The sequence below is a fragment of the Rosa chinensis genome, chromosome 6 (genome assembly GCF_002994745.2).
Source record: "Rosa chinensis cultivar Old Blush chromosome 6, RchiOBHm-V2, whole genome shotgun sequence".
NCBI lineage: Eukaryota > Viridiplantae > Streptophyta > Magnoliopsida > Rosales > Rosaceae > Rosa > Rosa chinensis.
In genome coordinates this window covers 64,517,565-64,536,304 of record NC_037093.1, presented here as the reverse complement: position 1 = coordinate 64,536,304, position 18,740 = coordinate 64,517,565, and the positions used below count along the sequence as shown (strand labels likewise).

At 41.9% G+C, this 18,740-nt stretch overlaps 5 protein-coding genes across 8 annotated transcripts; 2 read left to right on the top strand and 3 right to left on the bottom strand.

Annotated features, from left to right (window-relative positions):
- Positions 1-514: 514 nt before the first annotated feature.
- LOC112169004 (serine/threonine-protein kinase AFC3) lies at positions 515-3,899 on the top strand. 3 transcript variants are annotated; one of them, XM_040507921.1, is made up of 12 exons: positions 515-770; positions 869-989; positions 1,108-1,134; positions 1,224-1,377; positions 1,468-1,516; positions 1,776-1,890; positions 2,055-2,146; positions 2,235-2,382; positions 2,934-2,998; positions 3,081-3,178; positions 3,329-3,434; positions 3,548-3,899. In XM_040507921.1, the coding sequence occupies exons 1-12, from the start codon at positions 675-677 to the stop codon at positions 3,689-3,691; spliced, it is 1,215 nt and encodes a 404-aa protein (XP_040363855.1). In that variant the 5' UTR covers positions 515-674; the 3' UTR covers positions 3,692-3,899. The 3 variants fall into 3 exon arrangements, with proteins under 3 accessions (XP_040363855.1, XP_024161710.1, XP_024161709.2); XM_024305941.2 differs by lacking the exons at positions 515-770; positions 869-989 and having other exon boundaries at positions 1,205-1,377; XM_024305942.2 differs by lacking the exons at positions 515-770; positions 1,776-1,890 and having other exon boundaries at positions 1,108-1,377.
- A 33-nt stretch (positions 3,900-3,932) lies between these two features.
- LOC112169001 (putative pentatricopeptide repeat-containing protein At3g15130) lies at positions 3,933-12,916 on the bottom strand. The gene is made up of 2 exons (XM_024305938.2): positions 10,693-12,916; positions 3,933-4,057 (listed from the first exon to the last, which is right to left on the bottom strand). The coding sequence occupies exon 1, from the start codon at positions 12,887-12,889 to the stop codon at positions 10,829-10,831; it is 2,061 nt and encodes a 686-aa protein (XP_024161706.1). The 5' UTR covers positions 12,890-12,916; the 3' UTR covers positions 3,933-4,057; positions 10,693-10,828.
- On the top strand, positions 12,911-14,691 carry LOC112169002 (pentatricopeptide repeat-containing protein At2g20540). Its single transcript, XM_024305939.2, has one exon. The coding sequence runs from the start codon at positions 12,911-12,913 to the stop codon at positions 14,531-14,533; it is 1,623 nt and encodes a 540-aa protein (XP_024161707.1). The 3' UTR covers positions 14,534-14,691.
- Positions 14,692-14,701: 10 nt separating this feature from the next.
- On the bottom strand, positions 14,702-15,689 carry LOC112169006. Its single transcript, XM_024305945.2, has 2 exons — positions 15,437-15,689; positions 14,702-15,351 (listed from the first exon to the last, which is right to left on the bottom strand). The coding sequence occupies exons 1-2, from the start codon at positions 15,630-15,632 to the stop codon at positions 14,789-14,791; spliced, it is 759 nt and encodes a 252-aa protein (XP_024161713.1). The 5' UTR covers positions 15,633-15,689; the 3' UTR covers positions 14,702-14,788.
- A 166-nt stretch (positions 15,690-15,855) lies between these two features.
- LOC112169005 (tRNA (guanine-N(7)-)-methyltransferase) lies at positions 15,856-18,107 on the bottom strand. Of its 2 annotated transcripts, none has more exons than XM_024305944.2 (2): positions 17,956-18,065; positions 15,856-16,864 (listed from the first exon to the last, which is right to left on the bottom strand). In XM_024305944.2, exon 2 carries the CDS (start codon positions 16,826-16,828, stop codon positions 16,070-16,072), a length of 759 nt encoding a protein of 252 aa, XP_024161712.1. In that variant the 5' UTR covers positions 16,829-16,864; positions 17,956-18,065; the 3' UTR covers positions 15,856-16,069. The 2 variants fall into 2 exon arrangements, with proteins under 2 accessions (XP_024161712.1, XP_024161711.1); XM_024305943.2 differs by having other exon boundaries at positions 15,866-16,843; positions 17,956-18,107.
- Positions 18,108-18,740: the final 633 nt, after the last annotated feature.

Below are 18,740 nucleotides of genomic sequence, written 5' to 3'. Positions count from 1 at the left end.
ACATACCAGAGAGAGAGAGAGAGAGAGAGAGAGAGAGTGATCTGTGATCTCCAAGGTGTTGCTTTTGTTTGGTAGAGAGTAAAATTGTCACATATGAAATAATTTGAAGCTATAAGTGGCTTTATTTGTACAAGAAAAATTAGGTGGCTTTATACCTAATTAGAGTTTCAAATCGGTGTAATTTTCTATAATTATTACAACAACTTAAATTTATCTCAGTTATCAGATTTCACTTTCTTCTTACCGTCCCTTGAGTGAGTGGTCTGGTTCATTAGATAATCTTCAACAGGCCGAGCTCCAACACTTCAGAGACTCACGGGTCATTAAAAACGCCTAATGGGTTAGGCCCGGTTTGAAAGCAAAGTTAGAAAGTCTAAGTTGGGCTTAGACCAAATAATCAGAATGCCTTAGCAAGACGTGTGGGCCGAACACGTCTAATCATCCTCGGCCCATTACAACCGCCAACGCGCCACCCGGCGCGGTTAATATAACAACCCACCCCCTTAGGATTCTTCTCTTCCGTCCGTACGGTGCAAACCACCTAATCTCTTTCTCTCTCTTTATATCAGGGTCCTCTGTGGTAAATCCTCCCAGAAAACCCTAATCAATTTCCCCCAAATTTTTTTTATCTCAGAATTTTGGTTGCAGACGGGGATCGATCTCGACCGGTTTAAATGACAGCGGTGGGAATAGACTCTAGGATGCTAAAGCGAATCAGGAAAAGGCCTCGGTCCGCCTGGGACGTCGGCCCCTCGGAGTACGAACCAGAGGTTGGTTTTGGGATCCCCAAATTATTAGGGTTAGGGTTTGCAGGGAGACAAAAAGGAACCGAGAATTGATTTAGGAATCGGTGCATCTTGTTTTGTAGGCGCAACGGCCATTGTTGGCTGGTAATCAAGCGAATGGAAGAAATGGATCGCCTCCGAAACGAGACGACGATCGTGAAGGTCATTATGTTTATAATCTCGGCGAGAATCTCACTCCAAGATGTAAGTTTGATTTTCCTGCATCTGTTTAACTGTTGAAAGTTTGAATCTTTGGATTGAATTACGGATATTATCATGTTGTTCTGGTAGAGATTTTGATTTTATGTTAATTGTTTGGCAGATAAAATTCTTAACAAGATGGGTGAAGGTTAGCTGTCAAGTGTCCTGATGTCTACAAGATTTTATAATTTCATTCATTCTCTGCTTGTGTCATTCAGCATATTGCTAGTGCTGTAGGCACATTTGGTCGAGTTTTGGAATGTTGGGATCGTCAAACACGTGAATATGTGGCCATCAAGGTTGTTCGGAGCATACGAAAGTACCGGGATGCAGCAATGATTGAGGTGGATGTGCTTAATCAGATTGCCAACAACGATACTGGCAACTCATGGTACTCGTCTTCTGGGTTCGGTTTCTGCTCATAAGAATTGCTAAGTTCATCATTGCGATGTGATCTAACTCCCTGAATACGTTGCTGCAGCTGTGTGCAGATTCGCGATTGGTTTGATTACCGCAATCACATATGCATAGTAAGTATCCAAATTAAGTTCCTTCCTGCAACTCTCTTACTCCGTTGCATTATTTTGGTTACAGTGTGATCGACTGTTCTGCTGATAGTGTGGCTTTATGTAAAAGATAGTTTACTGCTCTTGGTGTTGAAATGCATTTAATATCAGTCGAGCTTTCAAATTGAGTTACAATGCGATATTAGTATGTCCAGTGACTGTGTTCATAGAACTGGGAACTAAACAGAGACCTTGCTTTCAATGCATTTAATGGTTTTATCAGGTGTTTGAGAAGCTTGGACCAAGCTTATTTGATTTTCTAAAGAGAAATAAATACTGCCCATTCCCTGTGGATCTTGTTCGGGAATTTGGACGACAGCTTTTGGAATCTGTAGCATGTGTGTGGATAGCTCTTGGTTTCATTCTCCTATTTTTCCTCTTTTCCTAACCAGTCACCCAAATCTTTCTCTTGGCCTGTTTTTTTTGTCCAGGGGGTGTAACAGGGTGTTTTAATTGAGTCATGTTGTTTAACTGGTTTTTTCTGCTTTGTCATATTCGGCAGATATGCATGATTTACGCTTAATCCACACTGATCTGAAGCCAGAAAATATTCTTCTTGTGTCTTCTGAATATGTAAAGCTTCCTGGTTTTAAGGTATTTTGGCATTTACAATTCACAATTCATGTATTTTCCATATTTGGGTTCAGACTCATGTAATAAAAACTTCTTGAAAATGGTACAGAGGTTTTCTTCAGATGAAATGCAATACAGGTGCTTGCCCAAGTCTAGTGCCATTAAGCTGATTGATTTTGGTAGTACTGTGTTTGATAATCAGATTCATAGCTCCATTGTTTCCACAAGGCATTACAGAGCCCCTGAGATTATTCTAGGTAACTGATTATGGTGTTGGCAAGTAGAAAGGTGTTCTATCTTGTATTTTCTTTTATTTGTAGGTGTTCCGACTACAACAAAACCAAGCAATTTTGTCATTGGTGAAAAGTACTAAGTGGTGTTTTAGAGAAGCATGTACTTCTGGGGATGAAAGTATTGATTTTGAATGAAGTGTTCAGATTTGTAGAAGGTTAAAGAACAAATAAATGTGATCTTGTAGTCTTCATATTGGATATTGGGTTACCCAATATGGTCATTAGAAAAAAAGTACATGTTGGCCTTGATTGTAACCATTATTGCATGTTGGCATGTGGTGTGTAGTTGCCTTTTCTTTTGACCTGATCTTATGCGGTTCTATGCGAGTTAGGCAACATTTTTATCACATTCATCTTTTACTTGTTGTTTGGTTTGTGAGCTTATGGGTTTCTGTTAAACATGCTCTGTGGTGTTTTCTAAGAGACTGAGATGGATTGGGAATTTCATTAGGACATTATTTAGCCTTGTACATATTCTGGTTGACCCCTCATCTTGCTGTATGCGTATCTTGCAGGTCTAGGATGGACTTATCCATGTGATCTGTGGAGCGTAGGTTGCATCCTTGTTGAACTTTGTGCGGTTAGTTTGATATTTCTGTACAAATGCTTGGGTTATGGATCATCCGGTTGGGACTATGTTTTAACATGTGAAATCTTGTCAGGGTGAAGCATTATTTCAAACGCATGAGAACTTGGAGCATTTAGCAATGATGGAGAGGGTATTGGGACCTCTGCCCCAGCATATGACTCAGCGGGCTAGGTATATAGTGAAATTGTTATTACTTTTCCCCTGAATAGTTTAGAGCAACCTTGATACTTGGCCAAAAAAAAAAGAAAAAAGAATAAGAGAGTCAAAATAGTAATACATATATCTCACTGTTTTATGTTGTGAACTTTTTATCCTGTACAGTCATGGTGCTGAAAAGTATTTTAGGAGGGGTGCAAGGCTGAATTGGCCTTTAGGAGCAGTGTCACGGGAGAGTATAAGAGCCGTTAAGAAGCTTGATAGTTTGAAGGTACACTTTGTCTTGTTGGTTTCAGAAACTATTTGCTACTATTGTAGCTTGTAAAATACCCTGATTTCTTGTTTGATATGTGACGCATTACTGATGTTGCTGTTTGTATTCAGGATATGGTATCACGACGTGTAGGGTCCTCCAAATCCAGTTCGTTCCTCACTGATTTGTTGTACGGGCTGTTGAAATATGATCCATCTGAGCGTCTCACGGCTCGACAGGCCCTTGCTCATCCCTTTTTCAAGATAACAACCTGAGGAACCACATAATCAAATTTAATTAGAGAGTTGCAGCATGATCTGAGTTTGGTTCACCATGCTAATATTCTGGTAAACAGACCAGAGAGAGTTCGGACAACGAGCAAGTTGTGCTTCACTTGTACATGTACAGAGATCTAAATGTTGAGATTTTGCCCTCCGCATTATAGTGAATGAAATGAAATATTCGCCACCAAATCTTTTCACTTGCTCTATTTGTGATGCTTTTTTTTTCTGTTCTTTTTTGAATAAATAGTTGAGGGAAACCGAAAATGTGGTTTCTTCGTAAGTTGAATGATACAACGAATGGGTTAGATAATGTTGTAATGTTCTTGTGTTCATTTTATGAGGATATTAAAATGATATCTTATGTGTTTAAGTATAATGTATTTGAGAGAGATTGATGAGAGAGATGTGTTCTTATTATTGAGAATAGGAGCCCTATATATAGGGATTACAAAGTGCTAGTTCTAATGTTACAAGGAATACCAATCCGTGTAGGATTGGGAAATCTAGAACCTTCTCTCCTATTGCTACTCCTAGTTTGATAAGGCACACTAAATCGATATTCCTTCAACACTCCCCCTTGTGCCGCTTCAAACTTGGTGGTGACGCTTCATCCGTTGCCTCGTTAAAAACCTTGCCAGGTAACAAAAAACCCTGTGGGATAAAAATAACCCTGGTCGAAGGACAAAAAGAGCACAACACGTCCTTCACTCTTCGAGATCGAACATGTAGACATCATAACTCCCCCTGATGTCGATATCTCCCCCTGATTGCTATAATCGTGGGAGTTCGGATAACTTTCTCAATCCGATGCTCTTCACATGTTTCTCGAAGGTGGATTTAGGTAACGACTTAGTGAATAAGTCCGCTACATTATCCTCTGATCGGATTTGATTCACTTCAATCTTTAGAAGTGATTGTTGTTGCTGATTATAAAAGAACTTAGGCGATATATGCTTGGTGTTGTTGCCCTTGGTGAAACCTAATTTCATTTGTTCAATACAAGCTGCATTATCCTCATAAATGCATGTAGGTTCATCTGTGGTAGACTTCAAACCACAACTTCCTTAAATGTGTCGAATTACAGACCTTAGTCATACACATTCACGTACAGCTTCATGTAGAGCAATAATCTTTGCATGATTTGAGGAAGTAGCAACAAGGGTCTGTTTTGTAGACCTCCAAGATATCGCAGTGCTTCCCATGGTAAAGACATAACCAGTTTGGGAGCGACCTTTGTGAGGGTCAGAGAGGTACCCTGCATCAGCAAAACCCATCAAGACATCATTGTCGTTTTGATGGAGGGAGATAGGAGAACGCCGGCCACCATGAGCGGTGGCGGCGCCGGCGGCGGCAACATGGCCGGCGGCCATTCCATGGACGGGGGCGTTTCGCCTTTTGGGGTCCAATCCCAATTTTCCGTCATTCCTTTTCTTTCTGTAGGGATAGAATATGCCCATATCAATCGTACCTCTTAGGTATCGAAAGATTGTCTTTATACCAATCCAATGGCGGCGTGTTGGCGCAGAGCTATGTCGAGCTAACAAGTTCACTGCGAATGAGATATCCGGTCTTGTGCATTGAGCTAAGTACAATAATGCGCCTATTGCACTCAAATAGGGCACCTCGGCCTCTAATGGTTCTTCGTCCTCATCCCTTGGACGAAACGGATCTTTTCCGGGCTCAAGACTACGGCCGATCATGGGAGTACTCGTAGGCTTTGCTTTATCTTCATTAAAGCGCCTTAGGATTTTCTGAGTATATGCAGACTGATGGATCAAGATTCCATCACTACGGTACTCGAGTTCTAAACCGAGACAAAACCGTGTTTTCCCAAGATCTTTCATCTCAAATTCGGATTTCAAGTATTTAGCAGTTTCCTTCAACTCATCTAGAGTTCCAATTAGTTTCATGTCATCGACATAAACTGCTACGATTGCAAATCCGGAACTTGTTCTTTTAATGAACACGCATGGGCATATTTCATTGTTAATATATCCCTTCCCAATCAAGTAGTCACTTAGACGGTTATACCACATCCGTCCAGATTGTTTTAATCCATATAGTGAGCGTTTTAATCTTATTGAAAACGCGCTCCGTGGTTTAGAGCCACTTGATTTGGGTAATTGAAGTCCATCTGGAACCTTCATATATATCTCTGAATCTAGATCCCCATAGAGATATGCTGTAACCACATCCATAAGCTGCATGTCAAGTTTTTCGGAAACTACCAAACTGACGAGGTAGCGGAACGTTATAACGTCCATTACGGGAGAATATGTCTCCTCGTAGTCAATTCCAGGGCGTTGTGAGAAACCTTGCGCCACAAGGCGGGCTTTGTATCTAACAACCTCGTTTTTCTCATTACGCTTTCTAACAAAGACCCATTTATGGCCAACAGGCTTTACACTTGGGGGTGTCTGCGTTACAGGCCCAAATACCTGTCTCTTTGTTAGTGAATCCAATTCAACCTGGATTGCATCTTTCCATTTAGGCCAATCCGCTCTTTGTTGACATTCTTCAACAGAGCGAGGTTCGATATCATCATATTCTATAATTCCTTTTGCAATATGATATGCAAATGCATCATCAATCGCCATAGAATTTCTATCCATCATCTCATGTACACTAGTGTAATTTATGGAGATCTCTCTATTCTCTGGAGTTGGTTCTGACATTGGAGCGTCCCCCAATGATGTCTCTTGGACATAACCATAATCCGGAATATTCTCATGAGATGGATTATTTACATCGATGATTAATGGATTATTTTGTGCCGAACTCGCTTTCTTTCTTGGGCGAGAATCCATCGAACCTATGGGCCTCCCGCGCTTCTTGGCGGGAGCCGTGGGCCTAGCCACAACGTCACCATCATTGAGAGATGGGACGTTGGCGCCATGCTCATGCATTCTTGAGTTGGCGTCATGTCCTCTACTTTTAGGGACATCAATCCTTGCAGGCACGTTTGCAGCAGGTATGTGTGATCTCGTCACTTTAGCGATATCAGAAAACGCATCAGGCATCGAATCTGCTACGTTCTGAAGATCAAGAATTCTCCGCACTTCAATTTCTGACTGTGCGGTTCGGGGATCAAGATGAGACAGAGTGGGGACAGACCACGACAATTCCTGTCGTTCCTGTTGAACATTGATGTTCTTATCTCCCCCTAACGACGGGAAGACTGTCTCATCGAAGTGACAATCCGCAAATCTAGCGGTAAAGAGATCGCCTGTCAAGGGTTCTATGTAGCGGATAATCGTTGGAGAATCATATCCAACATAAAGGCCTAATCGTCTTTGAGGACCCATTTTGGTGCGCTGTGGCGGCGCAATAGGCACATAGACTGCACACCCAAATATGCGTAAGTGTGAGACATCAGGCTCATACCCAGTAACCATCTGGGACGCAGAGAAGGGTTGAGTGGCAGTGGGCCTCAGACGAATAAGCACAGCTGCATGCAATATTGCATAGCCCCAAGCAGAAATAGGGAGATTGGTGCGCATCACCAATGCTCGAGCAACCATTTGTAGTCGTTTAATGGTGGCTTCTGCGAGACCATTTTGGGTATGAACATGAGGAACAGGATGTTCAACATCAATCCCAATGGACATGCAATAATCATCAAAAGTCTTTGATGTAAACTCCCCAGCATTGTCTAATCTTATAGACTTAATGGGATGATCAGGGTGGTGAGCCCGTAACTTAATTATTTGTGCTAGGAGTTTAGCAAATGCAGCGTTCCTTGTGAACAATAGCATGACATGTGACTAGCGTGTCGATGCATCAACCAACACCATAAAATATCTAAATGGTCCGCATGGTGGTTGAATAGGTCCACAAATATCACCTTGGATTCTTTGCAAGAATGGTATATTTTCTTTGGTGTCCTTTGCATAGGATGGTCTCGATCCTAACTTTGCTAAAGAGCAGGCTTTGCAGAACGAATGATGGGCTTTGGAAACAACCAATGAGGATTTTGGTTGAGCCATGAAATCACAATGGACCTTAGAAGTAAAAATGGGAGTCAAGGGAGCAGGGGTGGCGTCAAAGCCACCCTTGGGCCGCAGGGGGATGGCGGCGCCGACCGGGGATGGCCGGACTTGAGGGGGAAAGGCGCCGTGAGGCGCAGGTGCTCCTCCTTGATCCAAATTTCGAGTTTTACTTCCTTTCGTTCTGAAAAAGGGATGTCCGTGTGAAGTCTTTAATATACGGATCATCATGTCACGACCTGGGTGTCCCAAACGGTCGTGCCAAAGCCTATACGTGTCGGAATCCCATAAATCATCTCTCATGACATGGTTGGATTCAATGACTCGAATAGTGGTTGCATACAACCCACTAGAGCGACACATAAGTTTCTCTAATACTCGTTTATTTCCGTAGTCATTAGAGGTGATGCAAAGGAACTCTTGTCCATTCTCACAATGCGTTTCCGCATGAAAACCATTGGCTCTTATATCTTTAAAATAATAAAGTTCGAAAAACATGTCTACGACATGAGATAAAATAAATCGATACTTTATTAATAATATCCAATGATGACACCAAAGTTTCGTGACCATAATCTAATCCAATATAAAAATCAAATCGTAGACAAATCGTAGTCACTCTATCCGTTCGGCAATTTCAATTTAGTTGTGACCAGGTAAGGTAAGGCGAGATTTTGGTGGAGCGTTGCTCACTTTTAAAACCGTTCTCTCAGATCAAACCTTGCCTAGACATCACAAGTACTCTTGAGTACGCCTAGAGGGAAAGAGTTAATACAATAAGTCATTTTATTGATATAAGGCATAATTGCCATGACATAATTCTTGGAAAAATAAAAGACTATAAATAAAAATCTGCGGTATTTTGTCTTCATCGCCAGATTTAAAGTCTTTGTGAACTCGAAGTCTTGATCACCATGATGCGACTACCTTCGTAGGTACATTGCAAATTCAGGTCCATTGATCAGACGTTCCATATCAGAAATAGACACCATAAATAGGATTCTCCCTTGATTGAGGCGCATTGGCGCAATATGCATAGTCCCTAGGACTGGTGGCGTTGGAAAGTGGTGCCCATGGCCAACGTTGGCTCCATGGTTTCCAACCCTATTTCCCTCAAAATCACGCCTCCTACGGTCGTGGGATTGTCGCCTTGAGCGATTACCTTCTTGAGCATTTCGATCGTATGGATCATGACGTCGATGGCGACTTTCTCTAGCCATAGGACGATGCTCTTGATAGCTATCTTGAAGCCTATCAAATCTTCTTTTCACAAGTTCATTGCCATGTCTTTCAGTAATGACCATAGCTTCAATAAGCTGTTGAAAACTTGTGATCCGCCTTGCATTTACATGAGTCCGGAATAAGTCAGAGGACCTCATAGCATAGACGGGGAAGGTATTGAGGGTTTTCTCAATCAATTGGTCTTCTGTGATTGTTTTTCCACAGAGACGCATCATTGCTCTGATGCTGAGAGCTTGCGCATAAAATTGCATGACAGTGTCAAATTCAGAAAAGCGAAGATGTTTCCATTCTGCTTCTGTATTCGGAAGTATGGAGTCACGAACATTGCCATATCGTTCACGAAGCGCATGCCAAAGCTTTATGGCGCTATCCTCATTTATGAACTCAAACTGTAGGTCACTATCCATGTGACGTTTCATGAAGGCAAGTGCCTTGGAATTATCTTTCTCAGTTTGAGGGTCTGGAGCTGTTTCTATAGGACAAAGCTCTTGGATTGTATGCAATAAATCACGGGCAATGAGGTGGATCTCGACATCAGTGACCCAAATTAAGTACCTTTTGCCTGCATAATCCAATGGAACAAAATCGAGTTTGTTTGTGTTTGACATCCTGAAAGATGAAACAAAAACAAGTTAGTTTCGGAGTCAATGCTTCCACGAAAACTAAATAAGATTTCCGAGCTATGCTACCAAGAAATCGATTTCCAAGAATAATTGGATTAGACCGAAACAATGATGTTTATATGGTCGTTAATCGATGCTTACGGACGCTCTTAGTCCGAAGTCTTACGAACGCTCTTAGTTCGTTAAATTGCGTGAATCCCCACGATTCCGCTTTTCAAGAATCGAACCCACGTTATAAGAAAGGTGGGATGTAGAAGAAGGGAGGTTTTCAAGTCCCCGAGAAAAGAAGAAGTATTTAAAATGCTGAAGGCATGAACTTTATTCTTAAAATACTTACTTGCTTAAATACTTACTTGTTGATTTCGGGTTTTGGATCACGCGCGTGTTGATGCAGGCGTGATGTGGTGTTGAATGCGTGGGGCAGCAGGGGCTGCAGTGATGTTGCAGTAGCAGTAGGTTGCAGCAGGAGAAAGAAGAGCTGCTGAGGTGGGTGTGCTGCAGGGGCAGCAGATATACGGCAGATTCTGTTCTGAACAGGTTGTACCTCGATTGGTGTACAGATCTCAATATGACTCCGATAAGGCTGAAATTCGGAGGTTAGATGGAAGAGACAGATACGAACAACTTTGATGAAGAAAGTTTTTCGATCTGAGCTTCCGAACTAGACGTTTCGAGGCTTGCAAGAAGACGGATGTGCACAGGAACGGGAAAAAGATGCAGTGGGTGTGCGTTGGCTTGTTTGCGCAGCAGGGATGCTTCGGTGGCAGCAGGCTGGAACGCAGGGCTGCAGGGAGGGGGCAGCAGGGGCTGCTGTGCAAGGTTGCAAGCACACGGGTGCTCGGGCTGCAGCGAAGGCTCAGCTAGCTCGGGCTAGGGGCTGCTTTGTGAATGAGTTTTGGTTTTTCTGTTTTGTGGTTAGAGTCGTGCTGATAACGTGTTTAAGTATAATGTATTTGAGAGAGATTGATGAGAGAGATGTGTTCTTATTATTGAGAATAGGAGCCCTATATATAGGGATTACAAAGTGCTAGTTCTAATGTTACAAGGAATACCAATCCGTGTAGGATTGGGAAATCTAGAACCTTCTCTCCTATTGCTACTCCTAGTTTGATAAGGCACACTAAATCGATATTCCTTCAACATTATGAAGATTTTTAAATCAATGGTTAGGGTAGATTGTATTGTTCTTGTGTTCATTTTCACGATTAGAATGAAGGAAAAAAAGTTCAGAAAAGTAGATGAAAAGTGAAGACAGTATCACAACAAATTGCTAGATATCACCAATAATCTCCACAAGAACACACGCCGTCCTCAAACTTGTGAAACCTATTAGCATCTCTCACAAGAATTACCACCTTCAAAACCTTTGACAAGCCTTTAATGAAGGCATGGCAATCACCACATACCCTCAAGTTCTTGAAGATCCGAATTGTTCTATTCCCTTTCTCAAGCTCACCACATACCAATGCCAACCCGATTGCCAGTTTTTCACTATGAACTCTCAAGCTCTCTTCTTTTGACTCCTCCTCTACGTCATGCAGTGCAAATCTCACCCCATGAACATAGCCGATCTCAGATTTTATTCTGTTCTCCATTTCCTTCAATACTTGATGAATCTTTTCTGTAAGTGGGTGACTCTTATCTCCATTGTAGAAGAAGAAGACCTCCTTGTCAATCTCTACCCAACTCCGCCCTGCATCTTTCTTTAACCCCTTCCTCTTAAACAGTTTTCTTATTCTCTCACACTCCTTCCAGTAGCCGGCCTCTGCGTAGATGTTTGACAGCATCACATAGTTGACCGGGTTATCGCCATCCAATCTCAGAAGCATCTCCCCCACTTCTCTCCCTATCTCCACCTCTCCATGTACTCTACAAGCACTAAGCAATGTCTGCCATATTCCAATATTTGGTTTTAGCAGCATGCTGTCGATCAGATTCTTAGCTTCTTTTAATCTTCCAGCTCGACCAAGGAGATCAACCATGCAAGCATAATGCTCTACAGTTTGCTTAATCCGTTTGTCATGACACAATCTTGAGAAGTATTCTTGGCATTCTTGAATTAGTCCAGAATGGCTGCAGGCAGAGAGCACTGCCAAGTAAGTCACTCCATCAGGTTCTATTTCCGCCGATTGCATTTGGTTGAAAAGATGCACAGCTTTCTTCCCTAGACCATGCTTTCCAAACCCGGTGATCATAATTGTCCAAGAAATTACATTTCTCAACTGAGTTTCATCAAAAAGTCTTTCTGCTTCATCTGTCAAACCACACTTGAGATACATATCCAGAATCGAGTTAAACACCGATATGTCTAAACCAGATGGGATTTTAGTGGTGAAAGCATGCATTTGCCTACCTTGTTCTACTAGAGCAAAATCAGCAAACACACCCATAAGGCTCGACAGAACAAACCCATCTACTTGATGACATACACTAGCTCTGAGCTGCCTAAATAACTCCAGGGCCTGTGTTAAATTGCATTCTTGGGCATAACCAAGAATCAGGGCACTCCAAGATATTAGATTCTTCTGTTCAACTTGATCAAACACTCTCTGAGCTTCAGTTAAGTGCCTGCACTTCACATACATATCAACGAGAGCACCTGCAATGATCGTCCGAACTGAACACAGAAACCCCCTTGTGATCAAGGAGGAATGTATTTGGCTTCCTTGCCGAATTGCTCCAAGGCCACTACAAGCCTTGAGTGTGCTTGTAATCGTATACTCATCCGGAACTTCTCCCAGCTCTTGCATTTTCCTAAACAATACCAACGCTTTCTCCCCATTTCCTTCAACCGTGCATCCAGCTATCATTGCGTTCCAAGTAATAACATTCTTAGCCGGCATAACACTGAACATCCTGGACGCTTCACTAACTCTTCCACATTTCACATACATGTCAAGGATAGCATTGCTCACCACTGCAGCCCATTCATAACCAGACTTAACGCACATACTGTGTATCTGCATTCCATTATCAGCAATCCCCAAGATCCCGGACGCCTTGAGATTAGTCGAGAAAGTGTACTCATTCGGCTTAACTCCCGAAAATCCCATTTCACTGAACAGAGATAATGACCCTTTGGCATTGCCACTGTTTAAGTAGCCACACATTAAAGCAGTCCAGGAAACCACATTTCTCTCAGGCATTCTATCAAACACCTCACGTGCACTCCCCATTCTACCACACTTACCATACATATCTATAAGATCATTGTTCAGCATCAAATCAAACCCAAGTCCCATTCTCATCACTGACCCATGAGCTTGCAATCCCTCACGAAGTAGCAAATTCTTAGAACAGTTCCGCAGGAGATTCGCCAATCTCTGCCTCTCATTCATTTTGCAAGACCCTAAACCCTAATGGCAGCCACAACCACCGCCTTGACTATCAGAGAATTGGAGAACTCCTTCGTGCCCAAGTTGCTAAATTGTAAAACCGGGCCAGGGTTGAAGAAAATTCACGCTCAAATGGTGAAGCACTCCTTATCCCAGAGCAATTTCTTGGTGACAAAAATGGTGGATGTGTGCGACTACAGTGGGAATGTAGACTATGCTAGCTTGCTATTCAAACAAGTTGTGGAGCCAAATGTGTTTCTGTTCAATGCGATGATCCGAGCTTATACGCATAATCATATCTATGGTTTGGCGATAACTTTGTATAAGCAGATGCTGAGAAACCCAGAATCTGGAAACCCTATTTTTCCAGACAAATTCACATTCCCGTTTGTTATAAAATGTTGTGCAGCGCTATATAGTGAAGATTTTGGGAGGCAAGTTCATGGTCAAGTATGTAAAATTGGGCCAGAGTCGCATCTGCTGATTGAGAATGCACTGGTGGATTTTTATACCAAGTGTGATCATTTGAGGGATGCACATAAGGTGTTTGAGGAAATGACTGAGAGAGATGTGATTACTTGGAATAGTCTTCTTACAGGGTATGTTAGGTTGGGGCAGATGAGAAAGGCAGGAGCAGTGTTTGAGGAAATTCCTGACAAGACTATTGTGTCTTGGACAGCAATGGTTTCAGGGTACACTCGAATCGGGTGTTATGGGGATGCTTTGGAGATTTTTCGACGAATGCAAATGCTGGGTATTGAGCCTGATGAGATCAGTGTTGTTGCTGTTTTGCCAGCATGCTCACAGCTTGGAGCTCTTGAGGTTGGGAAATGGATTCACAGGTACTCGGATAAAAAGCGGCTGCTACAGTCGGTCTCTGTGTGCAATGCCCTGATTGAAATGTATGTCAAATGCGGTTGCATTGATCAAGCTTGGCAGTTGTTTGATCAGATGTTGGAGAGGGATGTGATTTCTTGGAGTACCGTGATTGCCGGACTGGCGAATAATGGTAAAGCTCGCGAAGCAGTTGAGCTCTTTCAAGAGATGCAGAGAGCGAAAATTGAACCCAATGGGATTACATTTCTTGGTCTTTTATCAGCCTGCAGCCATGCTGGTTTATGGAAGGAGGGACTCGAGTATTTTGACTCTATGAGAGATGAGTATAAAATAGAGCCAGGAATTGAGCATTATGGTTGTTTAGTTGATCTTCTGGGACGTGCCGGGCACCTTGATCAGGCTCTCGACAAAATAAAGCAGATGCCAATGAAGCCAGACTCAAAGATTTGGGGCTCCTTGTTAAGCTCTTGCAGGACGTATTGCAATCTTGAGATTGCTCTAGTTGCAATGGAGCAACTTCAAGAGCTTGAACCAGATGATGCAGGAAACTATGTACTACTTTCCAATATATATGCAGACCTGGGGAGGTGGGAGGATGTGTCGAGGATGAGGAAACTCATAAGAAGCAAAAGCATGAAGAAAACCCCAGGTTGCAGTTTGATCGAGGTTAACAATGCAGTTTTAGAATTCGTATCAGGGGATGATACAAAACCATTTGCAAAGGACATATTTTCCATGCTAGAGCTGCTGGTTTCACACCAAAGCATACCAGATGATAACATTGAAGCTGTGTCAGAGGATTGCTGCTGAATTTTGTGCTAAAATCAAGGTATAATCTAGCCGAAATGTTATATCTTGGCCAATATGCTGTCGGTTTTCTTTCGTGGGTAACAAGAACAGGGGATTTGCGGTAGTCAGCAAGTATACACAACAAACCAATACAAACCAGGGGAGCAATGATCTCATCAACAATAAAAAGATTTGAAATTCGCTTCCAATTTCAACAAGATTCACTGATATGAGCGGAAACAAGAAAGAAAAACATACAGTTTCCTAGAGAAATTGCTACGCAGAAGAGAGACCACATACAACTATTATTGCATACACAGCACAATCCATAAACAGAGCATCAAGTACCTTCTGCGCTACCAAGCCTATCTCTACAGCCCTCCCTAACTGCGCAACCCACTCAATTCCTTCTGCCGAAGTTCTAATCTCTCCAGGCCTTTCAGAGGCTCTCTGCTTACCAAGAATCCTTGCCAGCACAAATGTCACATTGGTCAGCAAAACCAAGTACAACGGCCGAAAACCCAACAGGGTCTTCACTATGTTACTAGTCCCCATCAAAGGAAAACCCAGATGAACTAAAACCACCAACATTGCTACTGCTACCGAAAACAAAAGGCGGGTTCTTTCTGTTTCTGCAATGGCACTACTCACTCCACTGGCAGTAAAAAGCGGCCGCCTTTGATTTTGAGACGGTGGTGGTGGTGCATTTTGAGCTGTTAATGAGGAGAGGAGTTGCTGGACTTGGGTATCAATGGCCCTCAAGGCTTCAGTGTTTGTATCAGATTGGCTTCTTGGCAATGTTGAATCAGACTCGTTTTCTTCAATCTCAGAAGGCAACTCTGCACAAACCAACTACACCATTAACAAGAATAACAGAAAGATTAAAACTTTGAAGATGAAGAGCCAAACAGGTTAAGAGGGTACCGGCGATTTGGTCCTGAACATCGGAAGTTGGCGGCGGAGAAGATGGGTTTGTTGTTGTATCTTCAAACTGGGTTTGTGGGTCGGGTGATGAAGAGGAAGATGGTAGTGTTTGGATCCGACCCGTGATTAGAGCTAGGCGGTCGGACCCTCTCTCCAGGATCCTCCTCCTTCGGGCTTCTCTGCTGTTTGTGGCCATATCTCTAACCGTCAAAACTCTTCTTCTGCCTCAAGTCATGTTGTAGAGGTTATATAAGCTCATTCCGGTTCGGTTCTGGATAAACCCGGTTTTGGCTCGGTTCTGATAAGATCTCTCTTCTTTTTCTTTTGGAAAAATCTTTTCTTTTTACTTAATTCTCCTATATTATCACTAAAAGTTACATATGATATTGCTAACAAATAAGTTGAAGTTATAACTATAATGATCAATAGTAAATCCATCCATCATGTTTGAGAATGATATTAGTGTAACAAGACCATGAATAACTTGAACAAAATAAGGAGATCAAGGATTTCAGAAAGCACATAATCCTTGTTGAGACTACTTTGACAGTCGCAAGCTGAGCAAATAAAAGAAAAGGCTACAATAATTCCAAGGTAATCAATCATTCCACCATTGTTACATAACAACCAAAATCATAGGGATGGAGCAATGCGTCTGTAAATTGCTCGGAAAGTCTGTCCCCCGTTTCTGTCCACCTTCTGTCCTTCCTCAGTTGCAGAACTCAAGAGCTTCGTAACTGGATCTGCTTCGACCTCTTCACTTGTGAGAGCTTCAAACATAGGGTGATTCTCTAAACAAGCCTTCATCCAGTCTCCAAGTTCTTCGACATCTGTTATTGTGTATATAATGCCACCAACTTCTAAAGCATAAGCATACTCATCCAGCAAGAATGGACTGATCACCCTACGACGGTGATTTTTCTCTTTGAAGTGAGGATCCGGGAACAGGAAAAACATCTTTGAAAGCTGTGCTTTCTCAAAGTAGTTTGGGATGTACTTCATGGAATTAGTCCGAACCACTGAGATATTCTGGTATTGGCCTGGATTTGTCACCCTCAAAGCCAAAATCCTTTCCTTGACATACTCTGTCACCTTATCCCTAAGCTCCATTCCAATCATCAGAGTGTCAGGGAAAAGGGTTGAAAGGCTTATCAGAAGCCCCCCAAAACCACAGCCAATATCTGCAAACTGGATCTTTTTGCAACTACCAGCTTCATCAGATGAAGGAAAGAGCTGCGGGTAATGAAGAGAATAATCCACATGACTGGGGGCGACAGGTACTGGAAAGTGGGAGTCACTCAGAGGGTTACTGTGTGCTCTTGCTCTGTAGAAACGCTTCCGAGGCAGACCAGTGGACTTGCTATGAGTCGAGTTTACTTTGTTTTCCAACATGACTTTTTCAGCAAACTGCAGAAAAGAAGTGGCAACCTTAAGCACCGCAAGGTCAGTACAAAGGGGAACATAAAATGCAAAATCAACTAAAAACCTTATGAAACAAGTCTTTTACAGAAGATGTATAAAGCTGATGCAGAACCAATAGAGCAGAACTCTAGAACTAGGTTTATTTGCAGCAGTCTCAATTGTTAGAAAGAAAAGGGATTTAGAGTAAGGAAATTAAGAAAGGGATGGAGCTACAAGCATCACACCAGTACGGTTTCTAGACATCACACCTAAGGTTAGGTTGCATCACACAGACCTGGTGAGAAGCAAAAGCTTTCAATTTTAAATAACTCAAATCTGAAAATAAAAGACTACAAAGGCCTCAATATACAGGGAGGCTAAGAGAATGCTTAAAAGAATCCTAAAGAAATAATGCTGATAATAATAAGAGTCATAATAATAAAAGCCTAGATTTATTTGAACTAATGTCTTCATCAAAAACACAATGCAATTAACATTGAAAAGATTAACAAAGAACACTGCAAACGATAGTAAATAGAATTGGGTCTGTCATGTTTAAAACGCAACACATTTTTCCATTCTTGGTGGCAGATAAGGTGTGGTGGATGCGGTACAGAAGCAACACAGAACCAATTGAGAAAAGAGAAGCGGAATCATTCACTAACTAAAGAGCTTCATGATGGACAAAGCAGAAACACTTGCACTTAATAGTTTGAACTCAGTTTAGCTCAACAGGCAGGCACAGTAACCAACTTAGCTTAGCTCCAGATCCTTGTAATGTCCTGACTTTGAAAACAAAATAAATGTAGGTTTTTCTTTTCTTTTCATTTGTATAATTCAATCACTAGTAGTACTACTGACAATTTCTTAAGAGTTGGGCACACGCATATCCAACAGGCATCGATTTCAGCATAGTCGAAACAAGATGAACACCCAGCCCAGAACTCAACATCCGAAAACAAATAAAGGTAAAGCCTTTTCGAGTTCAGAATCAATTTCCACTGTATCAATAACCCTAACTTAGACGAAAAAACCTAGTCGCCGTCAAACACGGTAAGAATGAGAAACAGAGAGAGAGAGAGAGAGAGTGGCTAGTTTGAAAGAGATGGAACACGGACCTTGGGTATCTTATGTATTGGAGTTGACGCCGGAAATTGGTTCCGAAGGTGTTTTGAGACCTCGCCGCCTGAAATTCACAGATTCGGGGTTTGGAGCCGAAAAGAGAGATTAAACATATGGGTTTCTTCGGCCCATTCGAAAGATCTTACACAATCGTGGGCCAAAAATCTCCAATTTAGCCCGTTTTCCTGCGTCGAGAGCTTAAGTACCCAAGGCCCACAATATAACCCTTCTTTTGTTTTTCTTCTTCTTCTTCAATTTTTTTTTCTTTCCTTTTTGTAAATGCTATATCCACATCAAAACTATAGTGGTTGCCGGTTGGAGAGCAAATATCTCACATCAGAAAAGTGACAAAAGATAATATAATTTATAAGTTGGTGGCTCACACACAGTTGTACCGAAACTTTTTGTGATTAAAACTCAACACACTTATTGTTGTTTAACATATTGTCTCTACAGTGATAAGGGAGATGAATATAAGGGTTACCTCTCTTTGTGAGGTCTCAAGTTTAAACCTTGAAATAAAAGAACTTTGGAGGTGCATTTTGTAAATACATGTTATTCGCATCATGTCCAAAATGCATGAAGTCACTACAGCATTTTATGTAATATATATGTATGATGTATGGCTTGAGGTTTTGCAGTGTTTCAATTAAGGGTCTTTCGGATTTGGGATCCATTTTTTGGTAGGTTTGTGGTTTCGGTAATTTAAGGTTTTGGTTCCGGCAAGTAATTGGAATCATCCCACATCTACGAGCATGTGTTATACCCAGCAGGCAGAAAC